Below are 21324 nucleotides of genomic sequence, written 5' to 3' on the forward strand. Positions count from 1 at the left end.
GAACAATCATAACACCACTCTATAATTGAGGTATTTGTACTATTAAAAAACAATTATTATAGGAGCTAATACTCCCTCTCCCATAGGTTTTCAAAATTGCATAATATTTCATTGAAAAGTGAAGTGAATATATTGTGTAGTCATTATATATAGTTAGTAGCGGATATATGTAGATAAGTAACTCTCTAAATACGTACAAATATTTGTTAAGACATCCAGATGCATAGACAGGTGTCAGATACATGATCCAGTCTCAGATATACTGCGTACATTTGCAAATCAAACATTAAGCAATGACAAAATTTAGTAACATTTTGTAAAAAAAAAAATACGAAACATGAAGAGGAGAATTTGAAGAGAACTTTGATGTTGTTAGAGGTAACTAGATGAAATGGATAAAATAATTTGTTTTTATATCAGGTTTTAACTGTTTTCTTAATTCGTGGATGACAAAAAAAAAAAAAAAAAAAAATTGGAACTCCCAACTTTTTAGGTGTAGCTTTTTAGAGGTTTCGATGAGTTTTTCAAAAAAAATGTTGTAACTGATAAAAGTAAATTGTACATGACCAATTATTAGGTTTCGTTGATTAAAATTATAAGCTATGTAAGTCTTAGTTTTACAAAAATAAATTAAAAAATATTGTAGCAATCGAATAAATTGTATGAATAAAATATGTTTTACATATAAAGTTTGAAATAATGAAATTCGAGGTGATGGAAATGATTATAAGAGGTGATGGAACTGATTTTAGGCAAAAAGAAATAATTAACACCTAAAGTTTCTTCAAAGCCTATTATGCTACTCCTATAAATAGACATAATTTTAGCATCAATAATAACTAAAAAGAGTAATATACTTAATAAAATATGAGATGATATGTTTTGTATATATAAAAATACTGAATTGTTGATGAGTATTTGATAGTGAATTATATTTACGTTTATCTCTGTTACGTTTCTACTGCTCAGGAGGAGCCTCAAGCTAGGTAATGAAAAAATGGAAGAAAAGAGTTCACATTATATTGTCTAGCTAGAGTTATTAGCAAAGTAGTTTGTAGCATGAGCCATATACTTATCAACTTTCTAACAAAGACCTGCGGAAGGGATAGATTCCGGGGTTAAAATAATTAATTACATAACACAAAGTGAAATTAAAAAAAAAAAAAAAAAAAAAAAAGAATATGGTTTTACCTGCAAAGCATACAGAAATTATTGTGGATTATTAAAGCGGGGGCTGTTGTGATCCATACAATTTAGATTTTCTCGGAATATTTCTTACCCAAGTGAAGGCATGCACCAAAAGTAGGGAACTTGACGCTGATCAATATACACAAATTAGTGAATGAACAAAGAAGCACTTCGATGTGGTTTACAACAGTTTGAAATATAAGTAGTATTTCTTTCACATGACAGGATCTTATTCATAAAAGTAAATGAAATAAAGGAACCTGTTGTATGAATAGAACAGAAAAAGGAAGAAATTTCACTAGCCAGCATGCAGATTTAATTAGAAACCTCAGATTAATCAATGAGCTAATTACTTTTAGCCAAACCCTTTTTCGGATTTAGCAATTCACATGCTTTAAATTACCAGTTGATAACTGGATGATGGAAAAGTATCTCAAACTTCTAAATGCTTAGTGCTAAGAAATGCACACATGAGATTAAAAAGTTTGGGTCATATAAGCTAAGAAAACCAAGAAATTATTTGATTTAATTAAAGATAAACTGCAAATATGGGCTGAATGATTTATGTTACTCAAATACTTGTAGTTACATTTGTAACGGTAATTCAAATCAGCCAACAGTAAAATCACGGACTTAACACTAATCAAATGAAGACCTAGTTCGGTGAGTCCTGCAATTCCTTGTGCATACTAAAGCTGTAATTGAGTTTGCCTTTCCTCTCCTCTGTTAAAAAAAAATTAAAAAAAATAAAAATAAAAATAAAAGTCTGCCTTGTAGCTGTACATATTTTAGTTCTTTTTAACTTTTTGTATGCAGGATTATGCTTGAGATACTTAATCTTCACTGTAAAAAAAGAAGTAAACTTTGCCTTGTAACTAACTGTACATAAGCATCTGAACTACTCTCATTTTGCTTCTATCACGTGGAAGGGAGACAGAGAAGGAGAACCTCTTCGACCCCCAGCATCCAGTACTGGTCATTTATACTCTGTGGTCAGGAATATCCGCACAAAAGCAATCATAAGGAACAAGAGGAAAGATAAATTAAACCACCATTTCAGGAACTGGTAAACTAAATTTGCAGATGAAGCAAAGCTTTAACAGCTCCGATATTAGGATACTGCCTTACTATAATAACGTGGTCCTTACCAGAAGCAATAAATCAGGTAACAAAGATTAGACTGCTAACATTGAGCAATAATTAATACAACAGAAACTAACCTCGAAATGATCAGTGGGGCGACCACATGGCAAATAACTCCAGAACTCCTGGTTTTCATCATTGAGGGTGGGATTTTTACCCTCAATGGCACCTAAACCAGCATATCAACAAAAAATTAGTAGAATAAAATATAACGATGAAAAATATTTATAAAATACGTGAATAATACTACGTAGAAACTAGAAAAAAACCGCAACAGAAGTATGTACGAAATCACCTGCTGTTAGCTCATGGATGATTGTAGAATCTCTTGTTGGGAATCAATCTGCTGCTGGTTTTGGTAATAGTTCCCGCAAAACCGACAGTAGAACTTCTTGTTATGAGTAGGAATATTGCGATGAATATCTTCATAATGCGATTTGAGCTGCTCCACTTTATCGAATGTCTGACAACATTTGATATTTTCCTGTGACGGCGGATTTTTGCCCCAATATACGTTCGGTTTTCTCATCCACATTATCATAATCGACTGGGTTAGGCATTTAAAATGATCCAGGATTTCGATGAAGCTTCTTACAGGTTTTTGAAGGATGAGTGGGGTTTCGAAAGAAAGTTTTTTGTTACAGGTTTTTGAACGATGAATGGGGTTTTGAAAGAGAAAGTTTTATGGAGGATTCTTAAAGGTTTTTGAACGACATATACACAGTATTATAGAAAGAATAGTTTTATAGTGATCATATACACAATATTATAGCAAGAATATTGCAGACCTGTTTCTATAAATGAACCCAGAATCATAACTATGATATTCTCAGAATTGACCACTTTTACCTATTTTTCTGCCTTTGTTTTTTTTACTCATTTTTTTTTAAGTCATTTTCAAAAAAAAAAATTGATATGTTTTCCTACCTTTATAATACTTTAACTTTAAATAATTATTTTATTATTAATAAAATAATTTATAATCACGTAAGACCATAAATTTCAAAAATCACAAACCCTCAAATATTTAGGATATAAATAATGAACAACGAGTGTGATACATCACAAATTTTATATTTATCGTTACATCAATTATACTACGTTAAATACAAGCCAATAGGTCGTGTAAAAAGAAGTACTACCATAAAAGGTAAGGCCCAAAAAAACATTTACAACATAAAAAGTCCTCGTAAAGAACTTTCCACCTTTATGCTTATACTATAATTATCTTATTTACTGCAAAATCAAAGACGTTAAAATGACAAGTATTGGTGGAAGTAATGCACTATTTGAAGCATATTTGGTGACGTGAGATAAGATTATGATTTGACATTATCTGAAAAGAAGTTGAAGTTTTATAAGGACATGTGATTTGGATTTTTTAATTTGCAAGTTTTCATGGACATAAAAATTTTATGAGTTATGAAAACTATAAAAAAAAATTCAATTCTTATATAATCTTCTCAATAAGCAAAAAAGTCCACAACAAAGTGTACTATACTATCACAAATTTATTGATCGAACTTTATTCAATAAAAAAATAAAATTGAATATGAGTTATAACGTACTAATCTTTAATATAATTCTTTCACATAGTACAAATATTTTATTCTCATATGAGCATATATTTCTCGATCATCTGATCGAGAAGACGAACCAACATTATATTACTTTGAGTCGTTTGTTAGTCAATATCACTACTAATTATTTCTTCATGTTCATATTTTGTGAATATTTTACATCACTTCTTGGTGTTCTCGCATAAGTTATGGTGCAGTGGCGAGACTGCTCCACCCTTAATTTGATTCCTGATATGGAGAAAATTCTGTTGGGAGTGTCATCCCAGAATGGGTCCTATAGTGCGCGCTTCGAATTAGTCGAGCTCCAATATGGATATCAAATACAGGATGAAAAAACAAACACACAAAAAAAGATATACATGCATATACAAAATTTATACATTACAATTTAAACAATTTTCGTTAAATTTGTATAAGTATTTAATTATGAACGAAATAACTAAGACGAGCTATGAATTTTGTGATAAATTTAAAACCTATAAATTTTAAAATTTGACCCCTGGTTAGCACCCCTAGGTGATAGTATTTACGATACAAATCTAATTTAGTTATAAAATTTTGACACAATCATATGGAGGACATGAAATGGTCTTATTTATATATATATAGTCTTATTTATCAATTATAATATATTTTTATTTTTAGAGTTGATAGCATGACTTTTTTTTAATGAAAAATAGCAAAATACATATATAATACATTTTTAAACACAAGTTTTAACGGGTGAAAATCATTTTTCCTTTCGAACTTTATCTAAAAAATCAAATTTCCTTTTTTATCCTAATTAAATTTTTAAAACGCCTATTTTGCCCTCTCATCATCAACTTTTTTTTACTTCTTTTAAATTATCATATTTTTATTTTTTTTTAAATTCATATAAAAATAATCATAAAAACATGAATATTATCTTCTGGGCGAAAAAAGTTTATGAAATCAAGAGAATTGTATTTTTTAAAACTCTTAGTATTACGTAAGTAACAGCATAAAGTATTAGTGTAGATAAATTTAAAGTTTTAAAGTATCATTAATAAGATTAATTAAGTAAAATGCACCTCTAAATTAAATTTTCTTAAGAATTGTGTCATGGCAACAAAAGCCAAGTAATATGAAATGGATCCGATATAATAAAAGAGCGGTGAAACACAAAATATATACGCACATGCATTACATACATATACATCACTGTGGTATAAAAGGTGGAATAAATAATTTTGGGACTAACTAATACCTCTAACCAAACGCAGGATAACATAATCATGAATTTTATCCTCAAATTATTATAATTACACCTCACACCAATCGACTCTTTAATACATATAATATTAAAATAGCGATCTTAAAATGTAACATTAAATTTTCTGACAAATTTATGAAAAGTATTATTTGACTTATAATGCTAATAAAATTCAATAAAATGTTATACATGCCTAAATTAAAAATATATAATATATTACATAAATATAAGATTAAAATTAAAAGGGCAAAATGAATATGGTATAGGATAATGGCGGAAGTATGATTATTACTCAATTTGATTTTTAACGCAAAATTAGGGATTGAAAATGATTTTCACCCCAAGTTTAATATAGTAACACATATACTAACTTGAATAGCATTTAAATGCTTCAAATTTAATTATAATACGTTTTTAATATTGTTAATAAAAGAAAATAAATAAATAATAAATTTAATAAACTTTGAATTCAATATATACATATTAAAGATGTATTTCAATACGCGTGGTGAATATGTATAATTAAAAATATTTTTAATACAAAATGTATAATAGGTATCATACATGAATTTCTAACATTCTGTTATAATTTAAATTAGTTTACATCATCAGGAGTATAAATGTTATAATTTAAATTAGTTTACATCATCAGGAGTATATTATATTTGTTATGAAATAACAACTTTCGAATTTATAAAAATGTATGTTATTGAATTTAAATTGTATTACAACGATTCTTTACGTTTAATACAACGGTGTTGCCACCACCGTACACCATCCTTTTCCGTCACCACCACCAAACTCTGGCAAGAGCTCCACCAACAACAACAACAAACCATCACCTCCCATTTCCCATTTTTCTCAGCCAAAGCTCTGTCACCATCACCAAACTCTGGCCAGATCTCCAACACCACACGACCGTCATTTGTTTGAATAGAGAATCACCTACGCAATTAACTTCCCCCGATGAATCAATCGCCAAACAATAGCTAACTAAACAACCCTCGTCTTCTCCGACGAACTCACATCGGCGGAGCAACCAAGAGCTTCACTACCCACTTCGTTTCTCCCCATCACCAAACAACTCCATCAAAATCCAATAATTTTCGTCGGATGTGAAAAAATTTGGCCAGCTCTGGTTGCTCCATTGTAATTCCGGCATGGATGTGGTGACTGGAGGAGTTGAAGCTCTGAGAATAATTGTGTAAAGAGGAAAAAATGACTGACGGCTAGTGTTTGACAAAGCAGTGGGAAAATGAATAGATGGCTCTAGCATCGTGAGTTCACCGAAGAAGAAAAAAATAATGGAAGATGAGAGAGACAACGTTGTAGTAAAGGAGAAGTGGGGGATAATCCTGTTATTAAAGCCAAATATTTCTCTTATATAGAAGTGACAGTGAGCAGGCAGGAGACCTTTCATCGTGTCTTGCACTCGTTTCATCGTGGTTTTACTATATCATTTTTAATTAATTATTATATATTATTTATATATTAGAAAAATTAGTAATATTTAATTAAAAAAAATTTTTTAATTAAATATTTATGATATATCTGCTTCAGTTATTTCAACCGTAATTTTACTATATCACTCCTAATTAATTATTATAAGTCATTTAAGTATTAAAAAATTAATAATATTTAATGTTAAATTAACTTAACGTCTTATATGAGGCCCACATAATTTTATTTATACAAGTACGTTTATAGAAATTTTGCTATATAACTTCAAATTAATTATTATAAGTCATTTAAAACATGTCTGTTTTGTTATTTCTGAACATCTAAGTATTGTGTCACATAAATTGGAATAATGAAAAAAAATTATAAATCACAAAAATAATAAAAATAAATTATTTTTAAGAATATAATACACTATCAACGCCACAAAAATTTGGACAAGAAAGATAACTTATATTATTTGAAAATTATATAAAGAGTATTATAAATTATAATAGTTAACAACTTAAAATATCTTTAAAAAAATAATTAATAATCACAAGAAGTAACAACTTAAAAATATTAAAAAATATAAAATATTTCGTTGACTCTCAAAATTATATCAATATCACTTAAATTGGAAGAGAAAAAAATTATAAATCTCAATAATATAAAGCTTAAATATTTTTAAAATATAGTTGATTATCAGTATCTCAAAAATTTGGACAAGGATAGTAACATATATAATTTGAAAATTACATAAAAGGTATTCTAAAATACAACAATTAACTAATTTAAAATATTTATTATATATTTGTTAATTACTATTTGAAAAATAATATAAATCACAATAATTAATAACTGTAAATATTTTTTAAAAATTATTGTCTCTCAAAATTATATGGGTGTCATATTAACAACCTAAAATATTTTTATACACATTTCATTAATCTAAATATAATAATATATGCTTAACTAAGAATTTATCAACCAAACAAATAAAAATTTTAATTAAATGATAAAATTATGCATAATGTAAAAATTTTAACCATCAATATTGGAATTGTGGGTAGCATACTTAGCCAACTAGTATAAGTGGTAATAAATTAAAAGTTATACTATATGTGGTACTAATTAATGTACACAAATTTATTTATGTAATTATCCCATGTTGGAAATAAGGACAACAATATGACATAAAAAATTACTCAAATTTCCTCAAACTTGCAGACTTGTTTCTCACTTTGACAAATAAAATTGAAAACTTATGTCTTTGCTGATGATGCCTAACCATAATCATACCGGGAGTCTTAGTTGCTGGGCATGAAACTTCCAAAGTCCAAACAAAGGAAACAAGACAAGATACCAATCACAAATCAAATACATTCGTGCCTTGCTAGTCAAAATGAACACTAACATGATCTAAATGGGATTGCAATATTGATCCTTAACTAAGATACCAAACTCCTCGTTGGTCTCAGTCACACAATAAGGACATGGACGACTCACCAAGATTCAAGAGAGCAAAACTTAGATACCCTACAGCAAGACTTAATAAAATTCTATAAACTGTGTGTGACAAGACTCAACAATACTCTAGCATAGTTCACACTCATTTAAGACTACATTTTTAGACCAGCCCCAACATAGATGATGGCAATCAAGCCTTCCAAAATTTAAAGTCAAAAGAGTTATTTTTTCCCCGCATGTTCAACGAAGACTTGGTCCAGCCTGGCATTCATAGCATGTGGGATAAGGCATTCTCAACAATGAACGATCCAAAGAGAAAATTTTCTTTTATACAGTATCAAGTTTAAAGACGCAAATAAGGCTATGAGGAAGAGCCCTTCGCGCCTTAAGACTTCTTTCCCGATCCTTCCTTGGGGTTGTGGACCCAAAGGATGCTTGAAATTTGCTCAAATATAAAGAAAAAACTCAAAACAAACCAATAAAGGAGCAGGGAGAGGGAAAAAGAGTCCATTATCAATCAAGCAACTACGCTCATTAAGAGCTTTCGGCAGTAACTTAGAGATGGAGAACTTGAGAATTAGCTACAAAGTTCTTTCATCCTTTGTTCCATACATCGAGGGAGAACCCAAGGGTAATGCTCAAAAAGAGTAACTTCATCCCTTTAACGAATCCCATTAGATATAGTAAATCAACAATATCCTCTTTTCGGGATTCCTTAGCTTAGCAACTTTTCAAAATATCAGTTAATCAACTCATTTACTTCTGGCCCTTTTTCAATAAAAACCCGATTTTCTTCAACATGTTATTATTCTTCTTCTTTGGCGAGTCATCATCCAAGTCGTCCAACAGTGGAGAACCAAGCTTTCCACCGAGAGTGTGGTAGTCTAAAGAACCTGTTCTCTCAACATATTTCCCGTTATTTCCAGTTGAAAGCATAGACACAGCAGCTTCAGCAGCCTTTCTCCATTGATCACATTGAACTTTTAACCTCCTAAGCTCGGTTTCAATCTCCGAGTTTGCAGCCTGTGCTGCATTCAACTCCTCAGTGACACGAGTTACCTTTCTGCTGCTTTTATCGGCTTCCTCAGTCAAATCTCCCAACTTTATCAGGGCCTCTCTTTCTGCAATTTTTGCTTCTTCTAGTAAGGCAAGTGCCTCGTCGTTAACTTTTGTACTCTCCAGTTTCCTCCTTTTCATTTCTGACTTCAACTGCTCATTCTCCTCCATAAGGCTCTGCAACTCTGTCTCTTTGTCTGATAAATTTGCTTGCAGATCTCCCAATATTGACTCTGATCTCTTCAGTTGAGCATCTAATTCAAACTCTTTATTATCAGCTGACTGCATTTGCTCAACATGCGGACTCAGCCCCTTATTCTCATCTGAAGTATCTTGAAGTTGAGCTTCTACACTCATCAGTTTTTCTTTCAATTCTTCCACTTCCGATTTTGCTTCATGCAGTTTTGCCTCCCATTCAGGCTCCCTTTGAGTTGATTCGGATTTTATACATTCCACCAGCTCATAAGCACTACTTACCTGCAAGGTGGTCTGGATGTATTGTTCCTGATACTTTCTCCCGGAATTCTCCAAAGCAGCTCTTAGTTGACTTACCTCAGCTTGGATAGTACTCAGCTCAACTTTTAATTTATCAGCTTCCACGTTAACGCTGTTTCCTTCTACTAGACCAGACTGCAGTTTGCTGACAAGTTCGTCCAATGAAGCTACTTGGTCCTTTGATTTTTCCAACTCCAAAGACAAGGTCCTGCAAGCCTCCATTGCTTTCAGACCTTCAGAACGTAGAGTATCCTCAGTCATCAGGGCCACTTCCAGTTGCATTTGAGCTTTGCTCACTTCTTCAAGTGAATACGCCTCAGATTCCTTGCTTTCATTAAGCTGGTTTTTCAGTTTCTCAACCAATGTTAGGGTCTTTGTAAGTTCAATCCTTAAACTTTGTATCTCAACATAAGCTGATTCAGCATGATGAGCTTGAGCGGCTTCAGAATCAGCCACTCGGTCCAGCTGAATTTTAAGTTTCTGAATTTCACTCATAGCAGAGGCCAAAGCAGCAGAGTCTAGCTCATGCTGCTTCTGAATGGCCTCAAGCTCGGATTGCCATGCTCGGTCTCTATCCTGTGATATCTTGCGTAACTCCAGTAGTCGAGCTTCTTCTGAATCTGAGAGTTCAAGCAGCTGCTTCTTAGAGTCCTCAAGCTTTTCTGACATCAGTGCAAGCTGCTTTTTAGCTTCATCAGCATCCTGTTGAGCCCTTTTCTTCAATGATTCAGAAGAACTGAGCTGGTCCTTTGCCTTCTTTAGCTCATCTTGGAGTTGAGCAAGCTGCATTTCCAAGTCAGACGCTTTCACAGGACGCTTCTTCTGCTTTGTCAAATAGGAGCAATAAGCATCAGAATAATATAGGCGGCACCTTTAACTATGAAAGAAGAATAAATTAGAAACAGAAACAAGCGACTAACATATAGTACCAATGCCTTCAACTACGAAGTCAGAAAAGCAACGAATTTTGTTTAACGAATGCAACTCTATTATTATCCATAATAAAGCGAACAAGTAACTGAGCAAGACAGTTTCTGCACTGACAATAATGACGGACAAGGACCATCAAAATATGGAAAGGCATCAGAAGCAAGCAAAGGGTCGTGCCCTTAGAGAAGATATCTACTTCAATCACTTTTAGCGGTTTTAATATGCTAAACCATGAAAAGAAACTATAACTACTCCCTCCATTTCAATTTGTTTGTCTCACTTTCCTTAGTCCATTTCAAAGAGAATATCTTTTCCCTTTTTTGGTGACAATTTTATTCTAGCTTTTCACATGCCACCACAAGATTAAGTGGTATTTTGGTACATTCTACATATTTTTATTTTGATATCACAAGATTCAAAAATCTTCTTTCCTTTCTTAAACTCTGTGCTATGTCAAAACAAGACAAACAAATTGAAACGGAGAAAGTAGTTTTTTAGTATGAAATGAACAGCAATGTTCAAAAAGTACATATTTTACCTAGTCCTAATTGACAGAATTATTGGTAGACCTTCAAATAATATCTCCTCTTTTCCTTTCGGAGTAGTACCATATAATTTTGTGATGGAAAAGAAATAACTTCACTTGTACTAATTAGTAATAAAAAAACATGAGATTTTTTTTTGAAATTTCAATCCTAGTGATAAAAGCCATTCAAAAAGTTTTGAGAATCCAAAACACATAACATAGCACAAGCACCTCTATCACCGGACTCCTTGGTGACCGGCGACAAACAACTTTTGGACTCCTATCTTTAGGTGTCCTGTTTGCAGGATTTGGAGATGAAACAGAATCAGCATCTGACCCTGGCGTCTTGAGCTTCCGAGCTGTCTTTAGTGTAGCAGCAGATGTCCTTTGAGGCACTTCCACAGAAACAGTCCTTCAGTAACATGGGAGAAGGAGAACAAGTTAGTCAAACAGACAACCTAAGTTTTTTTCTACTAATGTATGTCATTTTTCTCTTCTTCTTTTTTTGTGCACAATACACCAAATGATTTAGCGAAAAGTCTACGACTGGCTTCATTTAGCACACATCAGAGTCTTCTAGATGTTCCATTGGCTGTGCCGATATGTTACACAAGTTTAAATATAACCTTTTTTTAAGATGATCACCCATAGTAATGCTTTAACTTCTTTCTTTCTAGGGCCACATCACATAATTTCTTTCCCCAAACAGAAAAACGTGGATCTACTAATCTTCAACCTCGACAGCATGTACAGTACACAGTTATACGCATTTTGAGAATAATTTCTTCAGTAAGTTAACACTATTAAATATTGTTAAAAGGACCACTGAGTTCTAGACAAACAACTTCTTCCGACTTAGAAGCCGAGGACTAGGAAGGAATGCACAAAAAACTAGAAGGCGATAATTTAATCTGAAAAAAGTATAGTTGATAAATTATATAGTTGAAACACTTTATCCACATTTACCAAATGACCAACAAACCAATGTTCTGATCTCATGAAAAGGGAGAAAATAAGATTTTCTTTAGAAATGCAAGGCGTTTGAATTATACGCAAAATATAAACAGATGCAAAATCCGAGGGTCTATCAAAACAGCCTCTTTATCTTCACAAGTTGGGGTAAGGCTGCATAAACACCACCCTCCCCAGACCCCACTTGTGAGATTCCATTGGATATGTTGTTGTCGTTATCTATCGACAGATGCAAAAGAGGCCATAAACAACCTGAATGAAATATGAATAAAAATACCTTCCTTTTGGTGTCTGCATATCAGTTTCCGCTCAGCAGCAAAATGTAGAAATTAGAAACTGAACGAGCTTCGTACAAAAGTCTACCTGACCCACAACACATGAAATAGTTCAGAGGATTCCCTGACTGAGAAGAAATTCTAATATATGAACAAATGCAAAAGACAAATAAAGATTCATGAAGTATATGTAAACTTTAATCAAACACTCAAAGTGGAAATCAAACTAAACAAACAACACTGTCCCTTCAAAGAAACTCCAGATAAACTACCTCCACTCCACCAAACAAACCTTACAATGGAAAAAAGAAACCAAAAAAGGAAAAGGAGAAAAAAGTTGAAAACAAATATCATTACTTAAGTCATATATCTACTTTTTCTTTTTTTCTTTATCTTTACTCATGTTCTTTACACTCTTTAGAAATAACATCTTTGGGACAACATGTGTATAAGAAAAAAACATTTGAAATCATATTGCAACAAATATCTCAAAAGTGGACAGAAAACATAGTAATCACCAAATTACTTTTTTCAGACATAGGAATCTTTCTAATTTTTATATTACTTCAAAACACATCTGAACTAAAGAACCTACTTACTTCAATGGAGATGTCTACAGCAACCAACTGGTTGCCAAAAATTAGAATAAAAATAAAAATACAACGCAAAAATAGAAACAAGGAGACAATAAAGGGAAACATTTTATTTTTTAAATAAACAGCATTTGTATAAAGATAAGCAGAAAAGACAATTCCAACATGTGAAGATATTGACAACAGATGCAACAGCAAAATAGGACCATTAGCCCAACTGCAAAGCAGCAAGTCATGTTTTCAAGAAGAAGAAAGTTAGTTGGCTTTGGGTACTTGATCCAATTTTTCTTAAACTAAGCTTCAATTTTCTTGGTAATATCTTTCTCCTACTTCCATTTTTGGGTAAGATTATACAACAACAACAACATACCGGTATAATCCCGCAAACTGGTGTCCAGGGAGGAAGGTTAGAGTGTACGCCGACCTTACCTCTACCTCAAAGATAGAGAGGTTGTTTCCGATAGATCCTCGGCTCAACTATGGGTAAAGTTATACAAATCTAAAGAAACTGAAAGCACTTCATTTTCATATCTAAACAGGCAAGAAACCAACAGAAGAAGAAGAACGCAGTTTCATCTGAACACAGTCTATGGACAAAGCCTTTGAAACCAAAAATTCATCCCACATTGTGAAACCAAACAAATATCTCCTTAAAGACTGAAACTTTATCAAAAAAGAAACCAAACCCACATGAAAAAATCAATGCTCCAATTAAATACAGCTACATTAAACCCATGAAAACAAGATAAAGATTCAAACTTCAATAAGTACAACAATAACACATCTCTGACGGTACTTCTGCATACAATAAATGAACAGTCTTACATTACCAGAAAAAAAAAGTTTCCTTCTGAAAACACAAACCAACGGGTAATATCCCCCACCCCCACCCCCAAAAAATGCAACAACAACAACATACCTCAATACCTCTACCTAAGAGGTGAGGTAGAAAGGTTGTTTCAGGCAAAAACAATAGTAATAGGAGTAAAAGAAACAATATATAGTAACAGAACAAAACTACCACAAAAATAATAGTACAGTCAATCTACCGAAACAACAGACATTAAACAAAACTCCAAGAACACTAAACTACAAGCGTAACACTACGACTACTAGTACGGACAACCCCACCCCCACCCAAAAGAAGCTCACTCAAGCTCTAAGAAGTGAAGAGCTTTTGAAGCCAAAAACTAATCCCACATTGTAAAACCAAAACAATATTTCCTGAAAAACATAAACTTTATTAAAAAAAGAAACCAAACCCACAAGAAAAAACAATGTTCTAAGCAACTACAACGACACTAACACCATGAAAACATGAAAAAGATCAAAATTTAAAGAAAGAACATCTAGCAGTACCTCTACAGATATATGCACTTTTTTTTTTAATAAATTACCAAAAATATATTAGCCTATTGGAACTCAAGATTTTTTGTGAAACTAAAACAAGTCATTACTTACTATCCCTTTACATATATATAATTCAAAAAGAAAAAGAAAAGAAGAATTCACTTCAAGGTCCAAGAAAAGAAGTATAGCCTTGAAAGAGGGGAAAGAAAGTGAGGTGAAGAGCTCAAGATTTTGCTTCCAATAAGCCCCTGAGAAGTGAGGAGAGTAATAGTTCCAACTCATCTCTTTGCAGTTTCCCAAGAAACACACAGTTTTTTTTTTTTTTTTTTTAAGGGTCGATTGGTAGAATGTACAAGAATAATGTAAAATATGGTGTATCAGTAATGCTTGTGTTAGTTATTGTTGTATTAGTTATGTTTGTATTTTTCTTATGCAGTATTGGTTCGATGTATTTAAAAAAACATGAATTACATAATTTCAAAAAAAAAATTTTTTTTTTTTACATAATACCCTCAAGATATATGCTGGAAAGGATGCGGAAAATTTTTTGAGAGGTAATTAATGCATGTATTAGATTCATTGCATTACTAATGTCATGAATTTTGAGGTATTAGTAATATACACCTCAATACACAATAGAGTGTACAACTAATAGGGTAAAAAGGTATATCAAACAAAGTACTACTAGTACACATTAAACTAATGCATACATTAACATTTCAATACACTCTACCAAACGATCCCTAAGTGTTCAAGCCAGGTTTCCCGCATTTCATTTAATCCCACAAAATATGTGTCACTTCACGCTAGCAACACATATCAGAAAATATGTATCACTTCACGCTAGCAACACATATCAGGTAACAAGTCACAAATGATCAACAAGCCTTTTAGATTAAAAAAAATTCAAAATCTTTTTTTTCTGCTAATAAAAAAGGAATAATATTCATAAAAATATCTAAACTTTGATCGAGTTTTCAGTTGATCACATTAAACTTTGCAAGGATTCTATTACCCCTACACTTTTTTTCCGTATTTTAATGGCACACGTCTGCCCACTTGGACACATGTAATATGAGGTGTCACGTGTATTACACGTGCCAATACACGCCTACAAACGAAATTGATGCGTGTATTACACCACCGGCTATCGAAATTGGGTATAAAGTTTCGGGAGGAATTGAATTCACTTTAAAACGTCTAGGAGTAATAGAACCTCCGTAAAGTTCTATATGCTCAACTGAAAATCCGATCAAAATTCAGATATTTTTGTAAGTATTATTCCAATAAAAAACACATCTAAAGTGTCTCTAACTTTTTAAATATCATACTCCTTTTATTTCATAGTATATTCTTCCGATATTACCTCTATCATTAATGACTAAATAAAATATATAAACTTAAATTTATATTTTTAAAACATAATAATAATGCTAATTTAATAAAATAAACCTTTTAATTTTATTTTTTAATAAATATGGTAAGTATATAGGTGTATACGAAACAGAGGAAGTATATTGAATTGCTGGGTTAGAGAGGAATCTATTTGAATTATCCCCAAACATTTCTCAAAATATATCTCAATTATTAGTTGTTCACTTCTGACAATTAAAGTGTGTTTTCATAAATATTTAATAAATTAATTTAGCATTAAATATTTAGATTTTCAAAAATATATTAAAAATGAGACAAATTACGATCTTTTTCATATTAATATTCCTAAAGAATATATAATAAAATGTTATTGTTTCAAAAATGATGTCCTAATTTCCTTTTTAATTCGTTTATAAAAGAATGACTTCTTTTTTGTTACAATATTTTAATTTCAACTTTTTCACATGACATGTTTAAGATTACAAAATAAAAAATATTTTAATATATTTGATATAAATTTAAATTATGACCAAAAAATTTATTTATTTATTTTTGAAATTTCATATCAATTGAAATTAGATCATTCTTTTTAAAACAAAAAAAAAATATTATCAAAATTATTAATCATGTATAAGTGCAACTAAGCACATACTTGCTCCGTTTCAAATTGAGATCTCACATTGATTAAGAAAAATAATTAATAATATACCTAATTTATTATAATATCTCTATTAAATGATATTTATATTTTCATTTAAAGAAAAAATAATTAATATAAAGAGTAAAATATTTAAAAATTATTTTTTTTTGATTAATAAAAAAATAAGTAAAATAAGAAATTAAATTAAAAAATTTGAGACGAATAATTTAGGAGGGCATAAAACTGAACTAAATGAGTGGAATCAAAGTCCCTCCTATGTAGGAAATTATTTAATGTCCACTTTCGGGAAACACGCGCTGGGTCCCACTCCCCCCTCTCTCTCTTTCAAATTTCCAATGTGTTTTTACCCAAAAATCCACACACATAAAGAGCCATTGGATTAGATTCCCTCTTGTTTTCTAGTTTATATATATATTTAATTTTTTGACAGTGTAACTCTACTTTCAAATTTATTTAACTTGTTTTTTTTTTTTTTGTACTTTGTTGGTCATGTAAATTGATTTTCATCCATTTAAAATTGAACAGCAAGAAGTGTATGCGTAGTTGCATAATCATTGTAGTGCAAGTGTAGGCGACACCACTGAAAGATGTGGTATAGTAGATGGTGTAATTTTTTTTTTAGGTCAAATTCATTGGTGACCCTCTAAATTTGAAATGATTTTTCACACTAACACCTTAATTGGATCATATTCATTTTTGACATCTCAAGTAGATATAAGTGTGTCATTTTAACACTTCTTGCTGTCATGGCAAAGAGAGTGCATTACACTCTCCATAGGCGCGTGAATGATGAAATTTAATCAATTTTTAATTTTTTTCCCCTTATTCTTCTTCTCAATTACTTCAGCCATTTTCCACCATTTTCAACCTTTTTCCCATCATTTACCACCTATTTTTTTCCCACCATTAATTTTGCTACACTTTCTTTAAACTATAAAAATATGCAAACAAAAATGAACATATACAAAAAAGATATAAGTATATGAAATGAAAAAGTAGCTCGTCGATATTGTTGGGATTTGAATTTTTTTGGCTATTACAGAACTAATTAAGGACCTCAATGTAAATAATTTCTGCATCTTCTATATAATTTCTTGATAGAAAAGAAGAAGAGACTTTTGTTGTGAATTTCAATTTTGCTATTGCAATCACTTGTGATCACTGTTATTGAAAAATTTAAAGAAATTTTGAAGATAATTTTTAAAGATGAAAATTGCAGAAGTTGATCGAGGAGGGAGGGGAAGGGGTGGGGTGGGGCTGCATTGCTGCAACGTTAGTTTGTGGGAAGGGTGGAGGGAGGGGGTTTCTGCAGCAATCTTGGGGTGGTGGTGGGGTGACAACAATCTTGGTGGGTGGGTGGGGTGGGAGTACTTGGAGAAGATGATGTGGGGACGAGGGGAGTCATTTATTTATTAATTTTTTATTTAAAATTAAAGTTAATTATTTAAAAAGTGATTTTTTAAATTATAATTTATTTAAAATTATTGTTTTAAATAAGAATGTCACATACCTTTTTTTAATTGGTTGTATGCTATGTCAGCAAACGTGTGTATTACACACACTTTGCAAAATCAATTGATTGTAAAAAAAATATCAAAATGACACACTTAATAGCTGGTTGAGGTGTCAAAAATGAACGTGGTCTAGCTAAGGTGTCAAAGTGAAAGATCGTGCCAAGTTCAGGGGGCTGGCGGTGGGTTTGACCTTTTTCTTAATTAGATATTTCGATTTTGAGTGAATGAAAAATTCTGGATAGAAATGATATCTAGTTGGATTTAAAATTAGTTGGGTGTTATGCGAAAACTAATAATTACAAATCACAGGTGTAATCATTTAGAACACAAAGAAAAATATGCCCCCTAAAAAATATATATATTATTGATAGAATTTGATCAATTCGCCTACATATTAAAAACGAATACCCTCTAAACAAGATTCTTTAAAGACTATATTGTGGATGTTATTGTGTTATGGTATAAGAAGTCTTTTATTTAAGAGGTTCAAAACCTTTCCTTCAAGAAAGAAATTAGTCAAATATGAAAAAGTTTTATTTTTTTTTTATAAAAAATAATTATGGTATTATTTTGACTTGACTTCAAAAAAAAAAAAAAGAAGTAAAATTCAAATATAGTAAGAAAATCATGTCAGAAATCCTAAGTCTAGTGTTGGATTCAGAATTTTTGTTCGAGGGATTCGATGAAAATCTTAGTTTTGCTTTGTGGGCCCTTCTTAAAAAAAAAATTGTGCCTTTTTCTTACTTTCACTTTGTAGTTTTATTTTATTTCATTTTTTTCTTTCAAATTAATCCCTCAACAAAAAAAAAAATGTTTTTAAAAATGTGTAATCATTGAATTATTATATTATAATATATAATTGGAACTCAGTAAAAATAGAAATTATTGAACAACATTAATATTAATATGTTGAATGATATAATATAGATTAAAAGAATGAACTATCTAATTTGATAAAATAATTTGTAAAAATTGATAAATTCAAAATTTTTGTATACTATGTAAAATTAGTCAAATATATGAAATTATTTTGAACAAAAGTGACATAAAACATATAAAAAGAGATATGCATAATGTTTTTTTTTTGGGGGGGGGGGGGGGGGGGAGGGGGAAGAGATTGAAAATAAATTTAAAAATTATATAAATCTAACTATGACTTTAAACTAGTAATGAGAGCATAAAAAGATTACATATATTGAAATACTTTTAATTCCAACCATGTAAAAAATTTATACAAAATAGGATTCAATATTTATACTTGAAAAATAGAAAATAAATAACTTTTAAGTAAATACTTCCCCCGTTTCAAATTTTTTAATTTAATTTCTCATTTTACTTGTATTTTTTATTAATCAAAATAAGATAATTTTTTTTCCCGTTATACCATTAGTAATTGATTACTCCTTATTACTAGCATTGAATTATCAAATCTTGAAAAATGTTGCAAAGACTTTGATAATCCTATAATTCTAATTATCTATGCAAAAAGTGCTTTGGTATCACCCATATAATAACTCCATCAATATTGAAATTAAGAACAAGATATTTAATAGGGATAAAATGGTAAAGTTACATTCTCAATCATTATTTTCTTAATAGCTGTGTCATCTCAATTATAAGTTTTGGTCTTATACTGGCTGTGTATTTTATCTATAGTAAACACACACAAATGAATTAGATGGACTAATTAATTTTTAGTTTTTGTTAACCAAACCCAATTGCCAAAGTGAAAAAGGTCAAAATCCATTACTCATTAAATAGAAAAAGGAGCAAGAAAGGAAAAAAACTTTCAAAAAACTACTAAAACTATAGAAACTGAAAATCAACCCCGCGACGTTAGCATCAAACTGACCCCCTTGACCATTGAGTTGCGTCTTTCAGTTGTGTTGAGGGGGTTCATTAAAATTATTATATCCTTAATATTTTAAATTTAAACTTATATATATAATGTAATTTTTTGGTTAAGGGAGTTCAGATGACCCCCTCACCTCACGCAGATTTGCCCCCGATCCTAACACTTACCTAACGTGAATTTGAATTAATCGAACTATAATATAAATATCAAGTATAAAATAAAAACCCCAAAAGTGTAGATTAAATTTTTGATAGTTTAACTTCTACTTTCAAATTTTTTAAAGTAGTTTCTTTTTGCAGCTTGTTTGTAAAGAAAATTAATTTTGGGTCTATTTGAAAATTAAAATTGAGAGTGAAAAGTGCATGTATAGTTGCACAATTATTGTTGTGGAAGTGTATGTGACATAACTAAAAGGTTATTTCTTCTTTAATTGGAGGTCTTGCTTTTAAATTTGAGTAGTTTTTTGTTTTTAATAAAAATCATTATCTTCAAATGTACCCTATTCGACATGGATTATCATCAAATGTATCCTATTCGACATGAATTTAAATTACATGGATTCCAATGTATAATCTGTACACCAAATGAAAAATCAAAAACAAGTAAAGGTGACTTATCACAACCTTTTAAAGAGTACATCATCAACTTTTTTATAGTAAATTTTAGGGAAAAGGGTCAAATTTACCCCTCAATTTTTGAAAATTGATTAAATATATCCTTTTTCATACTATTGGGTTAGATTTGCCCTTGGTGTTAAGAAAGTTTTCATTTATACCATTTGTTTAATCTTCATCTAACGAAAAAAATATAAATACCCTTTTTTTAAAAAAAAAAATTCATATCAAAATACCCTCAAATGTCTTTCCTCCATGATTTCTCCTAACAAAGAAGGAAAAAAATTTATATGGTTCTTCAAGAAAAAGTGAAAAGTTTGTACATTAAGAATTAATTATGAAGGAATTTGGCCCAAACAAACAACGCAACAACAAATTCTTTAGGCAACAACTTAGAACAAATATTGGTTCGCATCGACGACAAATGCATTTTCTCCGGTAACAACTTCATCTAAGAATGCTGACAGAGCTGCGGTGATAAGGTGTAGTGAGTATAATGAAAATGGGTTGGTGCTTTGCCCCATCTGCTGCTGAGTGATGCAGGAGCCGTCACTGTGAAGACCTAGCTCAGATAGTCTCTAAAGCACTCTCTTTTATTTACGTATCTAGCTGCTCAAGATTTATCCTCTCGGTATTCCTATGACAAATTAACTTTGATGATTAAATTTTGAGGTGCATTATGATATAGCAGAGTAAAGCAATACTTTTGATTTATGTGTTTGAGCTATTGATATGTTTGGTATTTAAATATGAAATACTGACTCACTAGTTAATGAACAACACTCATTTAAACATCTGTTGTAGATTAAAAGGTGTGGTCGCTACTGCTGTAGCAGAATTCGATGTCTTCCTCTATGTTGCTTCGACTAAGTTGTCGCTGGCGAAAATGCATTTGTCGCCGATGCGAATCAATATTTGTTCTAAGTTGTTGCCTAAGAATTTGCTGTTGCGTTGTTTGTCTGTGCCAAATCCCTCCATAATTGATTCTGTATGTACAAACTTTTCACTTTTTCTTGAAGAACCATATAAATTTTTCCCCTTCTTTGTTTGGAGAAAC

The 21324-nt window shown here is 31.0% G+C and overlaps 1 protein-coding gene across 1 annotated transcript; it reads right to left on the reverse strand.

The window, feature by feature from the left end:
* Nucleotides 1-8354: 8354 nt before the first annotated feature.
* LOC107843055 (interactor of constitutive active ROPs 2, chloroplastic) lies at nt 8355-13735 on the reverse strand (the record flags this gene model as incomplete). The annotated part of the gene is given in 4 exon segments (XM_016687205.2): nt 8355-10425; nt 11291-11471; nt 12309-12394; nt 13270-13735. Coding segments are annotated over 3 exon segments (1818 nt in total). The 3' UTR covers nt 8355-8808.
* Nucleotides 13736-21324: the final 7589 nt, after the last annotated feature.

This window comes from Capsicum annuum, chromosome 9, assembly GCF_002878395.1.
Source record: "Capsicum annuum cultivar UCD-10X-F1 chromosome 9, UCD10Xv1.1, whole genome shotgun sequence".
Taxonomy (NCBI): domain Eukaryota; kingdom Viridiplantae; phylum Streptophyta; class Magnoliopsida; order Solanales; family Solanaceae; genus Capsicum; species Capsicum annuum.